At 38.1% G+C, this 21,949-nt stretch overlaps 1 protein-coding gene across 1 annotated transcript in view; it reads right to left on the bottom strand.

The window, feature by feature from the left end:
• Window positions 1-21,949, bottom strand: part of Cntn6 (contactin 6) — a 384,479-nt gene that overhangs the window by 172,515 nt on the left and 190,015 nt on the right. The window contains 1 exon segment of the mRNA XM_008822699.2: window positions 10,171-10,266. Within this exon segment, the coding sequence (XP_008820921.2) occupies window positions 10,171-10,266 (96 nt within the window).

The raw sequence follows: 21,949 nt of genomic DNA, 5'->3' as shown, positions 1-21,949 counted from the left end.
GAAGATGAAAAAAAGTCTCATGTTTGTAGATAAGGAAGATTAAGATTATTAAATTGTCATGCTACTAACAGCAATTGTCCTAAAAATTCCAGTCACATTCCTCAGGGAAATCAAAATTAACATATAAAGAAAAGTTCTTAAACTTCTTATGGAAGCACAAAACATCCTCAGTAGCTGTAGCATTCAACCGACACTGGAGAAAGTGCCACTTAGGCTTTCAAAGTATGAGACAGAATCTTACTAACAAAAACCAACACAGTATTGGCATAAGAAACAGAGAAGACCAAAGAAAGACAATATAACCCCAGCAATTAACAGCCAATTGATCCTTGACAATAGTGCCAAAAATGTACAGAGGGAAAGAAGAACAGCCTCTTCAACTGATGGGGCTAAGGAAACTGACTCTCTGTGTGCAGAAGAGTGAAACTCAATCCCTTTCATTCACCCAGCACAAAATAAAGAAAATCAAAAATCTACTGACAACTCTGAGAACTGATACATAGAGTTGCATCAAATTAAAATAACTTCCGTACTGGTCCGGTCAGATGTGGTAGCACATGTGTATAGCACATGTGTGGTAGAGTAAGTAAAACAGGAGGAATGGGGTAAGATTGAGACCAGCCTGGGCTGCAAATTGAGATGGCATCTATATAATGATAATGATGATGATGATAATAATAAATATAAATGTAAAAAGAATAATCTTTGTCAGTAATATCCAAAACATATAAAACATTGCATTGAAATCCTACCTTATCCTAGTCAGAGAATATTTTTTAAAATCTTGGGAGACAAAGAAACCTTATACATTGCTGCCCAAAATTCATGTATATTTATAACTGCAACCTAATAATATTAATGAAGAGGATAAGAAACTCAAAGGGAGTAGCAGCACATAGGAGGAGACAGAGAAGGAGTCAGAGGGGTGGAAGTAATGTAAATATGCTACTTATGGATGAAATTCTCAAAAATAACTAAAAAATAACAGTGTGTATTAGTACAGCCACAATGAAAAACAGTGTGGAAGTTGGTCAACAAACATAAAAATGGAACTACCAAAAGATCCAGACACACCGCAGCATTCATAGTGAAGGAAATCAGCATGCATGAAATGTATCTTATGCACACCTATGATGATTGTGATACTATTGAACAGAGCCAAACTATGGAATCAACTTAAGTACCCACCGAAAGTGAAAACCTAAGGAAATTAAGGTATATATGCACAGTGGAATATTATTTGGTCACATCGAGAACCAAGTCATGTGATTTGCAGAAAAATGCATACACGAGAACACATCAGGTGAAGGAATACAAGCCAGACAGTGGAAGATAAATATCATATAATTTATCCCATATGTGGAAGCTAGAATATAGGAAAATATTTATGACTTAAATGTAGAATACCTACTAAGAAATACTAAGCAGGTTAAGCAATGGGAAAGAGGGAAGTGAAGAGAGGAGAATTGGACATGTGTATAAGTATCCAAAGATGACATATGTGTATATAGAAACGTCAGAGGGAACTTTGCCAATGTGTACAATGAATATGCATTAACTACTCATATCATTTCTAAATAATTACTAGGCCATGATGCCTTTTGGTCCCATCTTCTCTGTTGGCAAATTCACCCGCACTAACATATTTTTCACATTTAGAGGGTATCCTTCTGTTTCAGTCAAGAATGGGGGAAGGTGCAGAGCCTTCAGAAAGAACTTAGTCTTTGGTGGCTGATGTAGTCAGGTAAGCCTTTGGGCTCTGCCAGCTAGTTTTACAGTATTTGATGGACTTGTAAGGGATTTGGAGTGAAGGCTCTTACTCAAAGACCAGAATAATGGAGCCAGTCCTAGCAAGGACTTTTCTTTTTAAAAAATATTTTATTTATTTTTATTTAATGTATCTGACTGTATTGCCTGCATGGAGGTAGGTGCACCTATGTCGTGTAATGCCTGTGGAGGTCTGAAGAGGGCGTTGCATCCCCTGACATGGAGTTACAGATGGTTGTTAGCCACCATGTGGGTGCTAGGAATAGAACCTGTGTCCTCTGTAAGAGCAGTCAGTGATCTTAACTGCTGGGCGATTTCTCCAGTCCCTCTATGAAGGACTTTTCACAAGCTTGGTGCATAAATCTTGAAGGGAAAACATTTATTCTCCAGCCAAACTATTAGCCTCTGTGTGCAGTATCTCAACACCACAGAGCTGAGGCCTTAGACCCTACATTCCTAACCTGAGCATCTGCCTGGCAATGAGCACTGATCAATCAGGACTGCCCTTATTTCCATGACAATTAGTAACAAGGTAGAATTTTGTAACTTGAAAGTGTGTGTCCAGTGCCTTACATGCATCTCCTACAATTGTACACCCACCAATTTAGATCTCTCAGTCACAGTGCAAGAATTATACACCAGAAGACATGCAAACTATAACTCATGTTAGGGGCTTAGGAGATGACTCAGGAGGTAAAGCATTTGACTTAGAAGCCTGAGGACCTGATTTTGGATTCCCAGAACTCTGTGAATCCAGCACTTCTATGGCAAGATGGAAGGCAGAGGAAGAATTCTCAGAAGCTTGTGGGGCAGCTAGCTTGGTGTGCACAGCTGCAAACAATAAGAGACCCTGATTCAAACCAGGTAGAAGGTGAGGACCGGTACTTTAGGTTATCCTCTGACCTGCACACATTCCACTTGTGTGCCACAGAATTTTGAGACAAGCACCCTCACTCACACACATGAATACCTACACAAACAAAGCAACATCGTACACCAAAATACTATGCACATGTGCACACACTCACAAAGATAACGATAATAATAACTGAGTCAAAATGATGAAGTACTTCTCCAAAATGAAAGACCCTCCCCCAGCCTACTATGTTAAGTGGCCAATTGTATTCTTATTACAATGCAGCCTATTGACCATTACAGTGTTCTTAATAAACCTGTTTTCTTCCTGCTCTGCCTAACACGTGAATCTTTTCACCACCTGCCAATTCCTTTCCAAATTCTCTAGATAAGATCCTCTGTTTCTGCTGGTTTTGACAATGGAAGGGACTACATGGCAAGGGGAGCAGGTAGAGGTGGCATCCACTAAAGTCAGCCTTGCAAAAAGCATAGCTGAACTTCAGAAGTGTATGTGGTCAAATTGTTGCCTGATATCATTCTTCTAAGAACCTGAGACAAAAGTACAAGCACATCCTTCTTGGATTTCTAACAGAAAATGTTTGAAAACACAAAGTTTTTGCAATTTATCATGTAGTATTTGAAAACTATACATACACATATACAGTTTGAGAGATATAAACCATGGAAAAATTACAGAGACAGAAAATGACTGTGTGATTCAAACTTGGTCCAGCCAAAACAGGATGTGTTGATGGAATGAGAAGGCAGTCTATCAATAGTCTCCCTTGTTTTTGAAGACTTCCTCTAGAAAGATCACATTTATAAGGAAGTGAGGCAATGAAAAAGGTAAGAAATGGTTTTCAATGAGGTGATTATAAAAACCCTTAAGATACTAGGCAAACCTCAATGTAAAGGGTATGGAAATGGATGAACATCTTAAAGTTTAAGCATTAGCACTAGAACCATCTTGCTTAAACATTTTTTAATTCAAAAGATTAGGGTTTGAATTTGACTTTTATTTGTGTTGTGAATTGAATTAGAAATGTCCCTGCCAGTTTCATGCATGGAACACTTAGTCCCACAGTTGGTGTTGCTGTTCGTGGAGATAATAGAACCATTAGGAATCACAACCTTGCAGGAGAAAGAGTGTCACTAGGGCTAGGATTTGAGAGTTACATTCTTGCCTTGCTTCAAGTGTGTTCTCTCTGCTTCCTGTGTGTGGTTGAGATGAGACCTCTCAGCTTTCTGTTCTTGCCACAATGTCTTCCATTGTGAACATTTAATCTTCTGGAGCCAGAAGCCAAAATAACTTCTTCCTATAGTTGCTTTGGTCATAGTATCATAGCCACAGAAATGTTACTAATATAGTTTACTAACTAATATCTCAATTTGTAGCCAGGCTGGGTTATATGAGGAGAACTTCTCTAAAATAAGAAAACAACAAACAAACAAAAAAAACAAAGAGCAAAACAAAGACACTGAATTTCAGTTTATTTAAAAAGAGCACTGGCTTCTCTTGCAGAGGACCCAGGTTCAGTTCCCAGCACCTACACGGCAGTTAACAATCATCCACAACTCCAGTTACAGGGGAATACGATACCCTCCTCTGACCTCTGCAGGCATTGCATGACATGTGTGCATTTACACACATGGAGGGAATGCATTCACACATATAAAATAAAAATAATGATTAAAATATCTTTAGAAAAGATAGGGGGACTGCAGAAAAATGGAAACCCTTACAATGCCTCCTCATAGAAGTAATGCAATGAATGAACAACTAATATTAATACATTCTATTCTCACTAATTGACTATTGTTTTTATAATAACATCAAGAGGTATATATTGACCTACCTTAATATAGGAAAGTTGTAGAGAACAAAAGAACGTCATTCCAGCATCCCTGTACTCAGTAGTTGAAGTTGCCCTTGGCAAATTCTGAAACTATTCAGGATGAAGACACAACACCCAGCCACCATTATCACTGACACATCATCATGGACTCATGGACTCATGGTGATGTGCTACTTCCAGCATGGTGAAAGCAGATAAGCTTGCACTGCTCTTATCGAAGAGCCTTCATTTAAGGGATATTTTTTTTCTATTGACTTAGTTTCATAGCATTTACCACAGAGCTTTGTGCTTTAAAAGAGTAACACAACCTTTCACATAGGGAGATGACAAGAGAACGAGAGAACGTTACTCTTATTTAGCTGCTGTTTAGAACTTCATTGTATATATAACTGATTTACTTATAAATATTTTACATTTCTATTATCCCTCATTAAACAAAGTTGGAAATAGTCCTCAACAGCATCAAGAATGTTTAATCATTTCAGAGTGCTAAATGAGCTAGTATTTATCTTGTCTCAGATTATGGTATAAGAACATAAATTTCCATATGGATAAAATACAGATGCCATCAAAAAACCTGAGAAACTTCTGTGCTGTGCTAGAATGCAACTTTATCTCAAGCATTGCTTGTACCATAACTCTCCTCCCACATTTCAGATAAACATAATTCCATAATGTTTTGTAGTAATGAGGAATAATATATTGCTAGTTTCTAATTAAGTTCTTTTTCTTTTTTATTAGCCTGTCACAATAACAACAGGAAATGTTTTAAATGCTTATAAAGAAGATTAAGTTTAACATTACAGCAGTTTTGGCTTTTGACTTTAAATATCTGTCTTACCTATTTTCAAAACTCTACCATTCTGGAATGGAAGATAGATTGATGTAGGCAAGACTGCCTGAGATGGGAGTGTCTGGGAGCCAGAGTGCCTAGATTTGAATCTTGGATCAGTTTCTCAAGAGCTGTGTGAACTTCCACACATTACATAGAATCTACCTCAATACAAAGGATCTTTAATACAATATTTATGGGTGTACACACCTCAAGGTCAGCAGAGACCTACAACAGGCCAATGCATAGGGGAAACGGGACTGCAGAGTACTTATCCCTGAAGAGATCACGTGCAACAAAAGTCTGTGATCCAAGGCTCAGGAATCCTTTGTAGAAGAGGGGGTTGGAAAGATCCTAAGCACCAAAGAGGGGCTTGACCACAAGGAAATGGGAGTTTTCCAGACAGCTGTGTATCTACTCATATGAATTTATAGCAATGGTGATAGCATGCACAATATTCAGACAAATTCTCAGCATAGAAGTGAGAAAGTGGGGGTGAAGTCCCAATTGTAGGTGAGGAACTATTGGCAGTTGGTAGCTTCTGGGAAAGGATGAGTTGGTTTTCTTTAGGGGTATAAAGCTGGGTAGGTTAACCAAGTTTCAGTGGATGGAATCAAACTGAAAGACATTTGTAGATATAAATTTGATTCAATAGAACTTAATATATGTAACACTATACATGAAATAGGGTGGAGTGTTTTAATGGGGGTGCAGGTAAGAGGGAGGGGTCTAGAATGATCAAAATATATTGTGTGAAGTTCAAAAATTTCAGTAAAATTGGAAAAAAATAATTTTAGAATTTAATCAAAATAAAATATAGTCTTGCTGTGCATGTTTTCTATGAAGCTCTCTCTATAATTTTTCTAGTTATCTTTAATTGTGAACTTGCCATACCCTAGAGTCATTTGAGAGGGAAGCATCATTTTAGAAACTGTCTAGATCAGATTGGCCCATAGACTTGTCTGTAGGGAACTATTTTGATTATTACTTGATGTAGGATTGCCTAATCCACTGTGAGTGGAACCATCCCTAGGCAGGCTCTCCTGAGTTATATAGGAGAGCTAGCTGAGCATGAGACTGTGTGCAGGAGCTGGAGGCCAGGCCAGGAAGCAGCATTCCTTCATGTTTTAATTCCAGCTCCTGCTTGAGTTTCTGCCTTGACTTCCCTCAGTGATGGACTGGAACCTGGAAGTCAAAGCCAAATAAACCCTTTCCTCCCCAAATTGCTTTTGTTGAGAGTGTTTTTCAAAGCAAAAGAAGGAGAGTATAGGAAGTGTGATATTGGACAAGGTAAAAGGAGAGAGGCCATGTATGCTTTGACACTATGTACCATAGGTCTGAGTTGAGAATCATTTTTCACCATAGATTTAAAAAAGCTGGAATCTGAAAAAAAAAAAAAAAAATGCGTAGATTTCAATGGTAATGTTTATCGCCTCTACTAATTAACATGTCAATTTTTATGCTTCCTCCTCAAATAAAATTCATTTTTTTAAATTTGTTCATTGTGTGTGTGTGTGTGTATCACAAAGAACATCCCAAATCATCTCATTCAACTATACACCCTCTTCCCAGATAGCACCCTCCCACAGCCTCCCTCCCCCGACTAGAGCCCTTATACTCTGATATCCCTGCTACTGTGTGCTGTATTGTCGGCACCCCCAGCCACTCCCCACTACTTGCCCTTCTGGTGAATCTAGTCAGCCTATCTAGAGGTCTTTGTTTTAGGAGGGTCAGCTGATCCTCATCTAGCGGTAATCAGCTGTCAATATTCCTTTGGATAAGATTGGGGTCTGCTGTTCATTTTCCCAGTTCTTTGCTGGATTACTATCTGGGCATCCCTTTGGCCACCCTGGCCAACAACTCAAAAGAAAGTACTGCCTGTCTGGCATTGTTGCTTGTTATGTAGCCTTTAGCTATACATATGGACTCTTATGAAATTGTATTCACCCCTTTAATCTTTGGTTATACTTTCCTGTTGGTCTTGGCTGTCTTTTTTACAAAAAATTTTTATTAATCTTTTGAGAGTTTCATACAGCTTAGTTTGATCATATCCCCCTCCTACCTCCTCTCAGATACATTTTTCCCCATCCTGTCCAGTTTGTTTTGCTAAAATATTTTTGAGAGTGTACCAGAACATGGTTGACCTAACTGGGGGGCCACCACTTAAAGAAAGCTGATTCCTCCTCTCTCAGCAGCTCCTTGGCTAAGAGTGGTGCTTGGTGCCCTCCTCCTCACCCTATGCTGGATTTTTCTCTGGCTTAAATTGAGCAGGTCTTGTGCATGTTGGCACAGTTGCTATGAGTTCATATGTGGAATTTCCCTGTTTCATTAGCTTTCCTTTTTAATAAGGGTCTGGCCATTAAACCAATGAATTTAGATTAGATTATATAACTTTGTTAATAGAACTAAATATAAATATCAATTATTGTCTTACTCTACATATGAGGAAACAGACTGAAAGAGTTAAGTGAATTTCCCTTTGTCATGAAGGCTGTGTCACATGAGATCACAAGCTCAGTTTTAGCATAAAGATCCAACACCAACCCTGTTTAGAGTTTCCTGTTTCATCTACTTAGAGAAACATTTGTTCCATATCTAAATGAAAACATCATTTTAAATGAAAATATTGAAATGTAGGATTATTTCTGTGCAATTGATGAACATTCTGAGCCTTAGTGGTTCCTTTGCATGGAGGGTTGTCAGTCACTAAGGCCCTTCACTTCAAAAATTTCAGTAAAATTGGAAAAAAATAATTTTAGAATTTAATCAAAATAAAATATAGTCTTGCTGTGCATGTTTTCTATGAAGCTCTCTCTATAATTTTTCTAGTTATCTTTAATTGTGAACTTGCCATACCCTAGAGTCATTTGAGAGGGAAGCATCATTTTAGAAACTGTCTAGATCAGATTGGCCCATAGACTTGTCTGTAGGGAACTATTTTGATTATTACTTGATGTAGGATTGCCTAATCCACTGTGAGTGGAACCATCCCTAGGCAGGCTCTCCTGAGTTATATAGGAGAGCTAGCTGAGCATGAGACTGTGTGCAGGAGCTGGAGGCCAGGCCAGGAAGCAGCATTCCTTCATGTTTTAATTCCAGCTCCTGCTTGAGTTTCTGCCTTGACTTCCCTCAGTGATGGACTGGAACCTGGAAGTCAAAGCCAAATAAACCCTTTCCTCCCCAAATTGCTTTTGTTGAGAGTGTTTTTCAAAGCAAAAGAAGGAGAGTATAGGAAGTGTGATATTGGACAAGGTAAAAGGAGAGAGGCCATGTATGCTTTGACACTATGTACCATAGGTCTGAGTTGAGAATCATTTTTCACCATAGATTTAAAAAAGCTGGAAACTGAAAAAAAAAAAAAAAAATGCAATGCCAAGGGAGAAGAGAAAAAGTAGCCGAGTTTTCTGATCAGTCTAGACTTCCAAAACAGGTTGTTTTTATTGTTCTACTTTCACCATTGCTAAGCAGTATTCTCATTCAATGTTGTGCGAAAATTTGCTTTGATTAATCAGGTAACTCTCTCTTCCAATAGTTACTGTGTGAATACTAAGTACTGAAATTCACCTCTCCATAGTGGCCCAAAATAAAAATGAAATAATCTTGGCTTTTTTTAATTATTATTTTTTAATTAATTAATTTATTTTTACACCCACTTCCCAGATAGCACCCTCCCATAGCCTCCCTCCCCCCACTAGAGCCCTTATTCTCTGATATCCATCCCTGCTACTGTGTGCTGTATTGTCGGCACCCCCAGCCACTCCCCACTACTTGCCCTTCTGGTGAATCTAGTCAGCCTATCTAGAGGTCTTTGTTTTAGGAGGGTCAGCTGATCCTCATCTAGCGGTAATCAGCTGTCAATATTCCTTTGGATAAGATTGGGGTCTGCTGTTCATTTTCCCAGTTCTTTGCTGGATTACTATCTGGGCATCCCTTTGGCCACCCTGGCCAACAACTCAAAAGAAAGTACTGCCTGTCTGGCATTGTTGCTTGTTATGTAGCCTTTAGCTATACATATGGACTCTTATGAAATTGTATTCACCCCTTTAATCTTTGGTTATACTTTCCTGTTGGTCTTGGCTGTCTTTTTTACAAAAAATTTTTATTAATCTTTTGAGAGTTTCATACAGCTTAGTTTGATCATATCCCCCTCCTACCTCCTCTCAGATACATTTTTCCCCATCCTGTCCAGTTTGTTTTGCTAAAATATTTTTGAGAGTGTACCAGAACATGGTTGACCTAACTGGGGGGCCACCACTTAAAGAAAGCTGATTCCTCCTCTCTCAGCAGCTCCTTGGCTAAGAGTGGTGCTTGGTGCCCTCCTCCTCACCCTATGCTGGATTTTTCTCTGGCTTAAATTGAGCAGGTCTTGTGCATGTTGGCACAGTTGCTATGAGTTCATATGTGGAATTTCCCTGTTTCATTAGCTTTCCTTTTTAATAAGGGTCTGGCCATTAAACCAATGAATTTAGATTAGATTATATAACTTTGTTAATAGAACTAAATATAAATATCAATTATTGTCTTACTCTACATATGAGGAAACAGACTGAAAGAGTTAAGTGAATTTCCCTTTGTCATGAAGGCTGTGTCACATGAGATCACAAGCTCAGTTTTAGCATAAAGATCCAACACCAACCCTGTTTAGAGTTTCCTGTTTCATCTACTTAGAGAAACATTTGTTCCATATCTAAATGAAAACATCATTTTAAATGAAAATATTGAAATGTAGGATTATTTCTGTGCAATTGATGAACATTCTGAGCCTTAGTGGTTCCTTTGCATGGAGGGTTGTCAGTCACTAAGGCCCTTCACATTTTGATGAATCCCATGGATTTCTGTAACCAAACTACCGCAACATACCTCCAAAATGTGGTGGAGGGCCACAGAGGAGCACCACACCTTGGCCTTCTCGGACAGACACTGTGCTTCTTGTTTTGGTTTCAAAATCTTCAATATCTTAGAAAACAAAGAGAATAGGTTTAGAAGTCCTTATTTTCAGATGAGCTATTTTAAAGAAAAAGCTGACTATTTTAAGAACTTGACTTTATTGTTAAGGGCAATGAATACTCATACTTGACTGACCAGAACAGTTGATGATTAATCTATCTGCAGTATTCATTCATATTCTTGCATTCCTTTCTATCTTCCATTTTATAAACTGGCAGAGTTTGTGATAATTATGTTTATTAGAATTAATCACTATCTGTTTACTTTTATTCTCTCAGACAATCTATGGCTTAGCATATTTTTAGACTGAGCACATTTAATCTGTCAGGAAAGAGTGTGGTTAAAAATTGTATCAAGTCATATGCTGAAGTTTTCTAACATATTTGATTGATGGCTGCCATTTTGATGGTTGAAAGTTGTTTGTGAGAATTTAGGCATGAGATAAAGACCTCCCTCTGACAGAACTAGTGAGAAAGGAAATATATTTTGTATTTCCTCTTTATTCCTTCACAAATATACTTCTTGAACTTCTTTGGGATAGTGTGCTTTCTTATATCAAAGAAGTCTAAAAAAATCAGATATGGAGGACACCTTACTCCCTATTTTGATAATCTGGCCATCTAAGATTTAAATCTTTCAGTGCTCATAGACAATAGTTACTCAGTACCCAGTAATGGGTAAATTGTTTAATTTCCTCTGAGAATCATTTTTTTCACCTGCAAAATTTGTTTTTTATTTCATACAGTCAGTTACTCAAAAAACTGACCACCTGTTAAAAGAAAGGAATGCTGTTTCTGGGCACAAGATGTATTTGTAAGGCAAACAGAACAAAAGGCTTACTCACCCTTACTCTGTTTAGCATCTAACAGGAAAATGAGAAGACTCATTAAAAACAAGCAAACACACACGAATATATTCCTTACAAATTGTGATCATTTTCTAAAGCAGAGCCTGCTGCCTGTGAAAATCTTTTCTTTCTTCTTTTGTGACAACAAGCTTGGAGTCAAACAAACTTGCCTAACTAAATGATTAAATTCCCAGCCTTCTTTGTAGGCACATACACCAAGCAGAAACATATTTAGTCACTGTTTTGTATTTGAGATGGAATCCTCACAGACATTTATTTATGTTTTCATTTCTCTCATCTGCACCCTTATCTAGTGTGCCAATAAATGGAAGACACTTCCATTTGGAAGCCACTCCATAGATGTGAAAGATCTACCATTACCTTCCTATTTAAAAGACTCTTATACAATACATAGAATGGTAAGACTCTTAGGCTAAAGATGCTGTCCATTTTGGATGCAGAACAGAGAGAAATCAACCTCAAAATGACCAGGAAACTCTCATCCTAATGGGTAGCTTATATAGTGCTGAAAGGCTTCACGTAGACTTCTGGGGGATAAAAGACAGCAATGGTTTTATCCATTGACTTGTTGGCAAAATGCAACAATGGTGCAACAGTGACATGTCAGTTATGGGGGTAACCAATTACTTTCTTATTGTATATGAGGCCTGCTCCAGAGATGGAAATTTTATGCCTGTGCTGTGAATCACAGGAAAAATCTGTGGCTGAGGAAATTATAAGCCTTAAGTGGGAAGCCAGAATTAGAACAAGAGAGGGATATGAGGCTGGCCTTGTCAGTACTGGCCTCTGACCTTGCCAGTACATTGGATAAGAGAGAAAAAGAGATGCAGGCATTAGCGTGCCATTTTTTTGTTTTGTTTTGGTTTTTTTTTTTTTTTTTTTTTTTTTTTTTGGCTAAATGATCGTGCTGTCAAAATACCTTCTAAATATTTAGGTTTATATCCATAGATATATGTTGCTTTAAACTTCAGTTAGAGAAATTTCTTTTATCAGTGGGTAATGGTTAATGCAGAAACATGTAATTAATGGTAAGACTCTCTTGCTGAAGATACTATTATGCACATGAATCACAGAACATGGAGGAAACATGCCGGTACTGATCTCAAAGCTTCATCCCTACTGGCTGGTTTTCATAATTCTGGAAGGTGCTATACACCACTGAAAGAGAAAATTAATCATCAATCTTATCTGTTTACCCTGTGATTTACAATAACAAGTGTCCCGGTAAGATATGCCCAGTGGTATAAATGTTATGAATGTAACTAACAACTTTATGACTGGATTTAGGGACCACTCCAAAAGATAGAATCCATACCTGACTCTGTTCCTGGTTTCAAGAAGCTCTGGCTAGACAGGTCATGTTCCCTTGGAGAGAGCCTACTACTATTATTCTGCTAAGTGGACAAAATATTAAACTGACTTCTAATGACTTATCATTGTACCCATATATTAGAGCATCTCTCAACTCTCATCAAAGGCTTCTTTTTGCAGTAAATGATTAATACAGAGATAAACATGCAGATAACAAGATACTTCAGAGTGTTCAGCTCTAAATGGGAAACCTATTTCACATTCTACTACCAAAGGCTCAGGAATTTATGTATAAGAGTAGGTGGAAAGATTGTAAGAGCTAGGGGGTGTGGATGGCTATAAGTTCTGGAGGCTTACCAAGATCAATGGCAAAAGTGTTTGAGAGTTTATGGCCAATACCGGCCAACAAATCCCAAAGAAATAGTTCGTTATTTGCATTGAGCTTTTTATTTGCTAAGCTGTGGTATCGGGGACTGCATTGTCACCATTATAGACATATGCATAAAAATTATTGGCATTAGTTATGCTAGAGGAGTAAATCAGATACACCTATTTCTCTGTGAAAATTTCACAAAGGTGATGTGTATGACATGTGTATATTTTAAGATTGCTTAGTTCCATACTGTGATATAATTTCGATAATTATATGTATTATTTAGAAAAACAAAAGAGTATAATAATATCATACTGTTTATGAAACATCTCAGCCATGGTCTGAAGAGGAACAAGGTCCAGAGTTTTAAGAATGGGATTTATCATCAGATGTGCTACATTTAAAGTTATAGGAACCAATCTAATTTTCCACAGGATGACTCTAAAATTTGTACAATATAGTGAATAGCTTTACAGAATCAGATACTGAAGATCTGTAATTTTTAGATGTCAAGAAGCATTGAGAGAGGTTGGAGAGATGCCTCAGCAACTATGAGCCCTGGCTGCTCTTGCAGAGGATTGGGTTCAATTTTCAGCACCCACATGGCAGCTAGAAATCATTCCTAACTCCAATTCCACATTATTTCCAAAATGAATATTCTTCTTCCTTTCCAAATGTAAAGTTTTGAGTTCAGTGAAACAGATGCATGATACTTGGTATGTGACGTCAGAAATTCATCTCTTCTTGACATTTTGGGTATGTGGATGTGTATGTGTGAGCAGGTTTGTATGTGTGTGGGTGGGAGACATGTATTTACAGGCATGTGGAGGCCAGAGGACAAGCTCAGGTGTCACTCCTTCAGATGCTGTCTCTCATTGGTCTGAAACTCACCAAGTAGACTAGTTGGTTGACCAGGAAGACTCAAGAATCTGCCTAACTCCACTTCTCCATTGTTGGCATTAAAAGTGCAAGCCACCACTGCTAGCTTTTTCTACATATGTTCTTGGGATGGACCTCAAGTCCTCATGCTTTCAAAGCCAACACTTTATGACTGAACCATCTCCCTACTACCTGTTCTTATCTTTTAATAAAAGATGCATTTACTATGCATTATTAATAATGAAATTTTCCTCCAAGATGGAATTCTTTTAATCTTAACCCTTATAATAGCACCTCCCATTTCTCCATTTGTTCTTGAGCAACAGTCATTAGTTTAATACTAATCTGGAAGGTGGTATGCCTGGCAAGTTTTTCACAGAGTATTGTTAATCAAATATTCTCCATTTCTTCTTTGGATATGAATAAAAAATGACCTTATATCTGTTGTTGCCATCTCTATGAACTAATGGGACTCATATAGAATCTCAGTGATAAACACTTACCTTATATGCAAGAGGTACTTAATTTAAACATCAGCACTGAAAAAAGAAAATTTATTGGATTTGCTGAGGTTTCCTTATGAATGAGCTTTATCACTTTAAATAAAATCTACCTTACTATGCATTATTTTGAGAAAGGGTTTTCCTGTAGCCCCAGTTGGCCTGCAACTCTCTATGTAGACCATGCTGGCCTCAGTCACGCAGAAATCCACCTGCCTCTTCCTCCTGAGTACTGAGATTAAAGGAATGTACCCACATTATATTTTGAAGCAGTCAATATATTGAACTTCTTGTTTCTATTTTTAGTAGGCTTAAGAAAGGAATAATTGAAGTCCCTCCATACTATTATATTTTAAAGTTCTCACTAAATTAACATTACTTTTGAAAGATCACTAAGCAAATACTGTCAAACAAAGTGCTGAGAAACTGAAGTACTATATGAAATTTAGAAGCTATAGACTGAATATTTCCAATACCACTCTGTCAGTGTTCCACACTCCCAGGCACATCAACCATGTCTACAGTGTTAATCAGCAGTGATAGACCTAGCATTCAGTTTTCTCTTTCAGGTAAATGGCACCCATTGGAGATGTCATTTATCTACAATTTTCCGTGATTACAATGGGGTTTCTATTAGCTGACATGAAAGGAAATCACCTTTTCTCAAAAGTCATACAAGTCTCGTTAACTATCAAAACACACAGTAGTTTCAAAATGTTACTAGTTCATAGGTTTTAATTAATAATTCAGATTTTTAAACTGCTGAATAGCACACAGATCACAGATAAGATATAATTTTGCCGTATTCAATTTGACTACCCTCTCACATGAAAATGCTTTGGACAGAATCTACTTTTCTGGTATCTAATCTGTGTTTCAAGTATCTTTTTGCTAGCTAGAAACACTAACTGAGATAAAATTTGTAGCAAGAGCCAATGAATTCATGTAGCCATGTGCACATCCATTGCTATGTAATACCTTTAAAAACTTTAAATTTATCTATCTCTCTCTAAGTAAAGGTCAGGGAGAACTACCAATTTCTATTTTTGCCTTATCCTTTTTTTTTTTTTTCTTAAGAGAAAAATAGCTTGATTTATCTATCTCTCTCTAAGTAAAGGTCAGGGAGAACTACCAATTTCTATTTTTGCCTTATCCTTTTTTTTTTTTTTTCTTAAGAGAAAAATAGCTTGCTGTGAGATCGTTCCCTGAGATGGTCTCAAATTCTGTAACATTCTGAGATATTCCCATAAACCACAAAGGTGACCTGCCTGGGCTGTCCTTGTGCTCAAGGTATAAGTCCTGCGGTGCTGGTTGCTGTTAAAGACCTCAACAGTTGAGGTTGCTCTCATTAAGCTATTCTGATGACCATAGCTTATCAGGTCCTGTGGTTTTATTGCTGGTTTTGGAGGAAGTGCTTGGCAGTGACATAAGAAAAAATGTAGTCACAAACAAGGCTCTGTTCCAAAGGCCAGCAGGAAGTGCCCGGGAATGGCCCATAAAATGAGCTTTAAAGAATTACTGGGCCATATGCTCTCTCCTGGAACCACCATGGTGCAGAGCAGAGACAAGGACCACTAAAATGTACTTAAAATGAAGTCCATGCAATGCTAATATCACAATGTATAATTGTAAGAACACATCTTTGCAGCTGTCAAATGCAGGAATGTATCTCAGCTTAATTAAAGCAGGAAACTGTGTCTTTGATGCCAAGGCCTGAGGATCGCATTCAGAAGATATGTTTGGCAGTGCCAGCTCCTGACACAGAAGGAGGCCAGTGACTTGCCAGCTCAATAAGCTTGAAGGAAAGGCTACAAGTACACAGGGTCCATCAGCCAGAATCAAGAGGACAACACTTACAAATTTGCGAATAAGAAATATATATTTCCAGGAAAATGTGCATACTGCTTACAAGGCACAGCACAGGAGAGTTCTTAAAAATATGAATAATGTGTTTCTCACTATTTACTATGTATAAAGTGGCACAATTTAACATTCTAAGACTCCCTACTATTATTCCTTTTATATATCATGAATATCTATCTAGGGTCATAGATTCTCATGAGGATGGTCAATGAATCCGAACAAATGCCTATAATGAGAGTGCTACCTGCACACACTGAGCTGAGGAGGAACCCAAGGCTCAAAGGTGAGAGTTTGCTGGTGGAAACACCGTTTATAGATGTCAAGACAAGACTGGAAAAGTCTGCTACCAGAGCTCATAGTCTCCAACACCATGCTGTTCTGTGCCCCGGATGTCAGCTGGAGTCCCTCCATCACTTACAATGCATTGCATTAACATACGCTGGGAATCCATGTTTAAACAACAAACAAAGCAAAACAAATGCCTGTACATAGAGTTATATGACTTCCTGGAGGTCCAGAAGGATGCTATGTTTAGATTTTAGGACTTCCTACATTTTGATGTCTGACTTCTCTGGATCGTTGTTTAGTTTTTGACTTAACTCCAGCTTTACATCAATGCAAACATGGAACTCAGCCCTTGCTTTGACATGCCATAGGAGATTACAGTACCCACAGCAGCACAAAGTATCCTCATTAGCGTATTGTGGAGTTGTGTCACTCTTACTCATTTAGTAAGATGCACCTCAAACATTAGGCTGGTAATTCCTAAAAATACTTTAGGCAGTGTTCCTCATTGTTGTACCTGTTATTTCTCTCTTCCACACCCTCCCATTGGCAACTTTCTGGAGCAAGGAGATTCACAAGCCTTCCCACTCCCTCCCTTCTGTAAAATTATTCAGATACTATGGCTCCTTTTTCCATCCATCGGGAATTAACAGATCTGCACCAGCTTCCAGAGTTTACAAGGAACTAAAGTTAATTCCAGACACTAATGCATTAACGTTCTTGTGCTGAAAACTAGACTAAACTTCCTTTCTCTATAGTGCTTCCTCAGATACAAACTTTGTAATCGGTTCCCAAACCAGAGACAAGTCTTAGTTTCTCTCTTGTGCCACACCTCAAACACAGTTCCAATTACATGTCATTTAAAGCCATTAGATCTGACTTTAAACACTAAAATTTATTTTCTCTTGCTCTCTGCTTTCCAGCAATCAACTATTTCCATCGTTTGAGAACTCCTCTGAAGATGTTTCAATGTTCAAAGCATGCACTGGAGTAAACAGGACTCAGGAGTACTCACTCATCTTCATGATCAGTTCCCATGTTGAAGGTAAGTGCTTTGTTTTGGCCTAAGGCAAAAACATTGTGCGGAGCAGTGAAATTCAGATACATTGCCCAGCAAAACTCAAGTGCTGAAAGACACCAAGAAAAATCCCCTCTTTCTGCATTATTCCCCAGTACTCTGAGATACAAACACAGGTAATTTCAAAACTAAAAGGAAAAAAAACCTAAGAATCTCCAGACAGAATTCATGTTTCCTGTACACCTTGTCTCTCTCCACTTTCATATTCCTTGAATGGCCTTCGAATAAGAGGATCTTAGTTCTATTATTAATTTTCCAAGGCTTTTATTAAGTGACATACAAAATTACCTCTGCTTAGACCAGTTTCATCTTTTCCTCTCCTCCTCTGGATGCTACGGACTCAGTTACATTGCTCCTCGTATTATTGCGTTTCCTAGCTTAACTCAGTAACATAACATGACATAACCTAATAAAGCACAATGCCATTGTCAAATTCTGTAAAAGAGGCAATAACTAAATCTTGATATTGGACACAAATTTAGAATGCTAATATCCAAGTAGGAAGTAAGAACCCATTTTAAGAGCCTCTGGTGTCAAATCCATTTATAATCCCAGTTAAAATTCCTTTCCATTTTTTATATAAAAGGATTTTTGTAAAAGTTCATAAATATTAGGCCTTCAAGGTGGCTCAGTAAGGGCTCTTTTTGCTCAGCATGATCATGAGGTTTAATCTCTGGAATGCGCATGGTTGAAGGAGAGAACCTATTTCCACGTATTGTCTTCTGACTTCAAGTTGCACATCATCACACACACAGACACACACACATACACACACACACACAAGTAAAATTTTAAAATAAAAAAAAATGGTTTGTAACAAGTACAGGGCTAAGTGAATGGTTTCTTGGTTTGCTGACAATAATAAACTCACAGTGAACTATTTTCTGTGGTGTATAATTAAAGTAAATAAGAAAATAATCAGAGTGGAAGACCACTACATTCCTCTCTGTGAGCCCAGCATATAGATTTTCAAAGAGATAAACATTTAGTAAATGGAACAAGTAAGCACACCTGAAATATCTAATAGCTCAATTATAAAGCATAGATAGACGTGGATGTGACTTGCTGTAATGGACTTATCTGATGATTAATGACACGAATAGGGACATCTACAAAAACTGTAAAAGAAAAAAGATAGAAAGAAACAAAGGGAGGGAGGAAGGAAGGAAAGAAGGAAGGAAGGAACGAACGAAGGAAGGAAGGAAGGGAAGGAAAAACAGTTCCACCCTAGCCATGGGCTATCCTGAAACTTGATTCTTAAGTTTGTATATTTTCTGCAATTAAAAGTAGATTAGAAGCTAAGAGAGATGACTCAGCAGTTAAGAATACTTCCTGCTCTTCCAGATGATCTGAGTTCAGTTTCCAGCATCCAACCACACTGCCTGTAACTCCAGCTTCAGGGGCTCTCACCTTCATGGGTACATAGCATACAATCACACAGACATATAAATTAAATCAAAAATAAATCTTAAAAACATAAACTGGATGAGAGGAACAGAAACGAAGGAGAGGATAATGTAGCTTTGACAGTTTAGGGTAGTTGGAGAGGCCAATACCACTATAGTATTAGTATAGAGTTCAGTGGGTTTCTGAATGGAAAAGAAAAGTATTAGCAGGCATTCAAGATAGATTTTAAAAATGCACTAATGATTGATTTGAAAAGCTCACTAATGGGAGTGAATGGTCAGTTTACAGATTTAGGCCACATAATGTGTGTTCAAATGCTAGCTTTGTCATATACTAGGGGTTAATTGCTGGCATATTAATGAAACTGTATTTCGTTTTTTCCACCTTTAAAATGAAGTAGACATGGACATCGGAAGACATTGCTATTGCATACCATGATATTTTCTCCTCAGGTAGATCCTGTTATTGTCTCCATAAAGTGTATATAATAGTTTAGAAAAAACAAAGGATGTGAGTGACTTTAATTTTATGACTGATGACATCACTCCCTACGTTCAGTTCTAATTAGGATTGTAGGAAAACGCCAATGACCTCTTTGTTTCTCTGCCTTAGTCTCTGTTATGATGGAACATTTTCTTGGAGACTGAGTGTTGCTACCTCCTCGTGACCTGCTCAAGTTCTCAGGGAATAAAATGATGCCTGAGTCTAAAGCATGTGAATCTTATTCCAAGCACAGCCACATCATGTTGCATTTTATTTCAGAGACTGTTTCACCAACTTGACACAAGTTGTTAGATTGAGGGTCATTGAACCCCCACTGGCCAGAAAAGCTTTCCAGCCCAGCTGGAGGCAGAAGTGACCTCTTAGCTTAGTATGTGAGTAGTTACAAAAATCCTAGGCTGCTCCTCTTCTTCATAGTCTTGGGCTTTGACTTTTGGCAAATACTTTCCCCATATAAGAACAGTACCACTGTCTTTTAAGGCAATAATCTCTGACGAGATTTCTTATGGCTATTTGTGCATCCTGGGATAGGTGAATGATAGAAATATCGCTCCAGTGCAAAAAGGGGGTATAGCTAGAAAAGACAGCTCCTAGGAGCAGTAAAGACCCAGGAGGGAAGACAAGGGCTCTGCTCTATCTTCAGGAGCTATGTTTTATTCTGAGTATTTGATGATTCTGCTGAGGAATCCTTAAATAGGAAAGAGAAAACATACATTCGGTAACACTGGTAGACACCAATGTGACTAAATCATTGGAGAGTTTTTATTGAATTTGCATCGAAAATGTAAAAGTCACGACTACAAGTAAGAGCAGGACTCAATGGTGGCATCTCAGCAGAATGAAAAGAGAATTCTTACTCACTGAAGCCCTTCCCAGTTCTTTGAATATCAGAAACAAAATGAGATGTGGGAATTTCTCACTCTTGTTATATTAAAATGCTCACCAAAGCTCAGCAGGGTTCAGCAATCAGCCCAAGACTACAGAGTTGAAAGAAGGTGAGATAAGGACTCCTATGCAGACTTGATTTTAGGAACAAGTTCATCCAGGACATTCTTTTTCCCACATCACAGAAACAGAAAGGAAAATGTTGAAGTAGGAAGAAGGGAAGAAGCCCTCAAGTGGAATTCTATTTTATCCAAGAATAAATAGTACCATCTGTCCTGTTTCTTGCCGAAATATATTCTAACCTTGACTTTAAGTTGTCTGACTTGGAGACAAAAAGGGCCAAACTGCCCAAGGATTCCCAGGGATTTAAGAGATTATGGCTAGGGGTCTGCTTGTAGATAGCTCCTGCCCCAGGACATCCTCACAAGGAATGCAGGTGTGAGTTCTGGCATTAGCAGAACATATACCTGGCTAGGAACAATGGCATCTGGAGCTCCCTCAGTTCCATTTCTGTGACTCTCCTCAGAGTTAAAGGGATTGCTTCACATGGCAGGAAATACAGATCCTTGGAAAGGCTGTTAATGGTAACCATTATATTGACTATAGCTCTTCTCAGAGCTTGTGATAAACAATTGGATTCACTGTGATGAGTAATCACAGAGTTCTCAAAGTTGGCAACTCGTGTAGGATATAAAGGAAGGGAGTTAAAGAGTTAAGGAGGCAACAGCTCTGCCTCAATGTGTTTCTCTCCTGTTTATAGTGGGAACAAGAAGTGAAAGCATGTTTCAAGATACTTCCTACACACACAAGCTCTGAGTTTACCAAAGTTTGTATACTAGTGACTTAATGATCAGTGTGGTCACATAGCACAAAAAATGATTTGGGCACCATCTGTACTATTTTTTCTCTTGTCACTTTGATAAAATACCCAAAAGAACCAACTTCAGGGAGGACAGATTTAATTTGGCTAGCAATCTGAGGGCATGTGGTTCATTATGGTAGGAAGATATGGCAGTTGGTGGCTCCACGATGGTGGAACATGTGGCTGAGGCGCCTCACCTCTTGACAGCTGCATGGAAAAAGAAGCAGAGATGGGACAGGAACAGGGATGAACTCCATATCTCAAGGCTTGTCCCTCCCAGTGATTTACTTCCTCTAGCAAGGGTGCACTTCTGATACACTGTGCAGACTTTCCACTACACCACCACCAGCTGGGGACCAAGTGAGCCTGTTGGAGACATTTAATCTCCAAATCATAATATTGTGTCTGAGACTCTAATGTCTGAATTTATACATCATGTGATTCCCAAAATGTCACTTCTCAATATTCTCTAATAATCTCAGTGTTTGATAGAAAAAGGACATTCAAGAAATACTGTGGAAAAGAGAAATATATTTGTGTATAACATTTTAAATCATACTATTCCAGAATTGTGACTGCAAATAAGTTTCTCAGCATACTATGTCAAATGACCCCTTATAAACTGAGCTCATAAAAGTTTATTTTCTTTAACTGATATACAGGTAATATTTACTTATATTTTATGCAGTTTTTCAATTGATTGATTGATTGATTGAGACAGGTTCTAATGGAGTTCAGGATGGCCTCAAGATCACTATGTTTCTGAGAATGACCCTGAATATCTGATCTACTTGCCCCCATCACCAGTGTGATGGAATCACAGTTGTGTATCACCACACCTGGGATTTTGCAGGAGGGTCCAGTAAAGTCATATATATAT

This window comes from Nannospalax galili, unplaced genomic scaffold, assembly GCF_000622305.1.
Source record: "Nannospalax galili isolate Female #2095 unplaced genomic scaffold, S.galili_v1.0 scaffold828, whole genome shotgun sequence".
Lineage (NCBI taxonomy): Eukaryota > Metazoa > Chordata > Mammalia > Rodentia > Spalacidae > Nannospalax > Nannospalax galili.
This window is presented reverse-complemented; position numbering and strand designations above follow the sequence as displayed.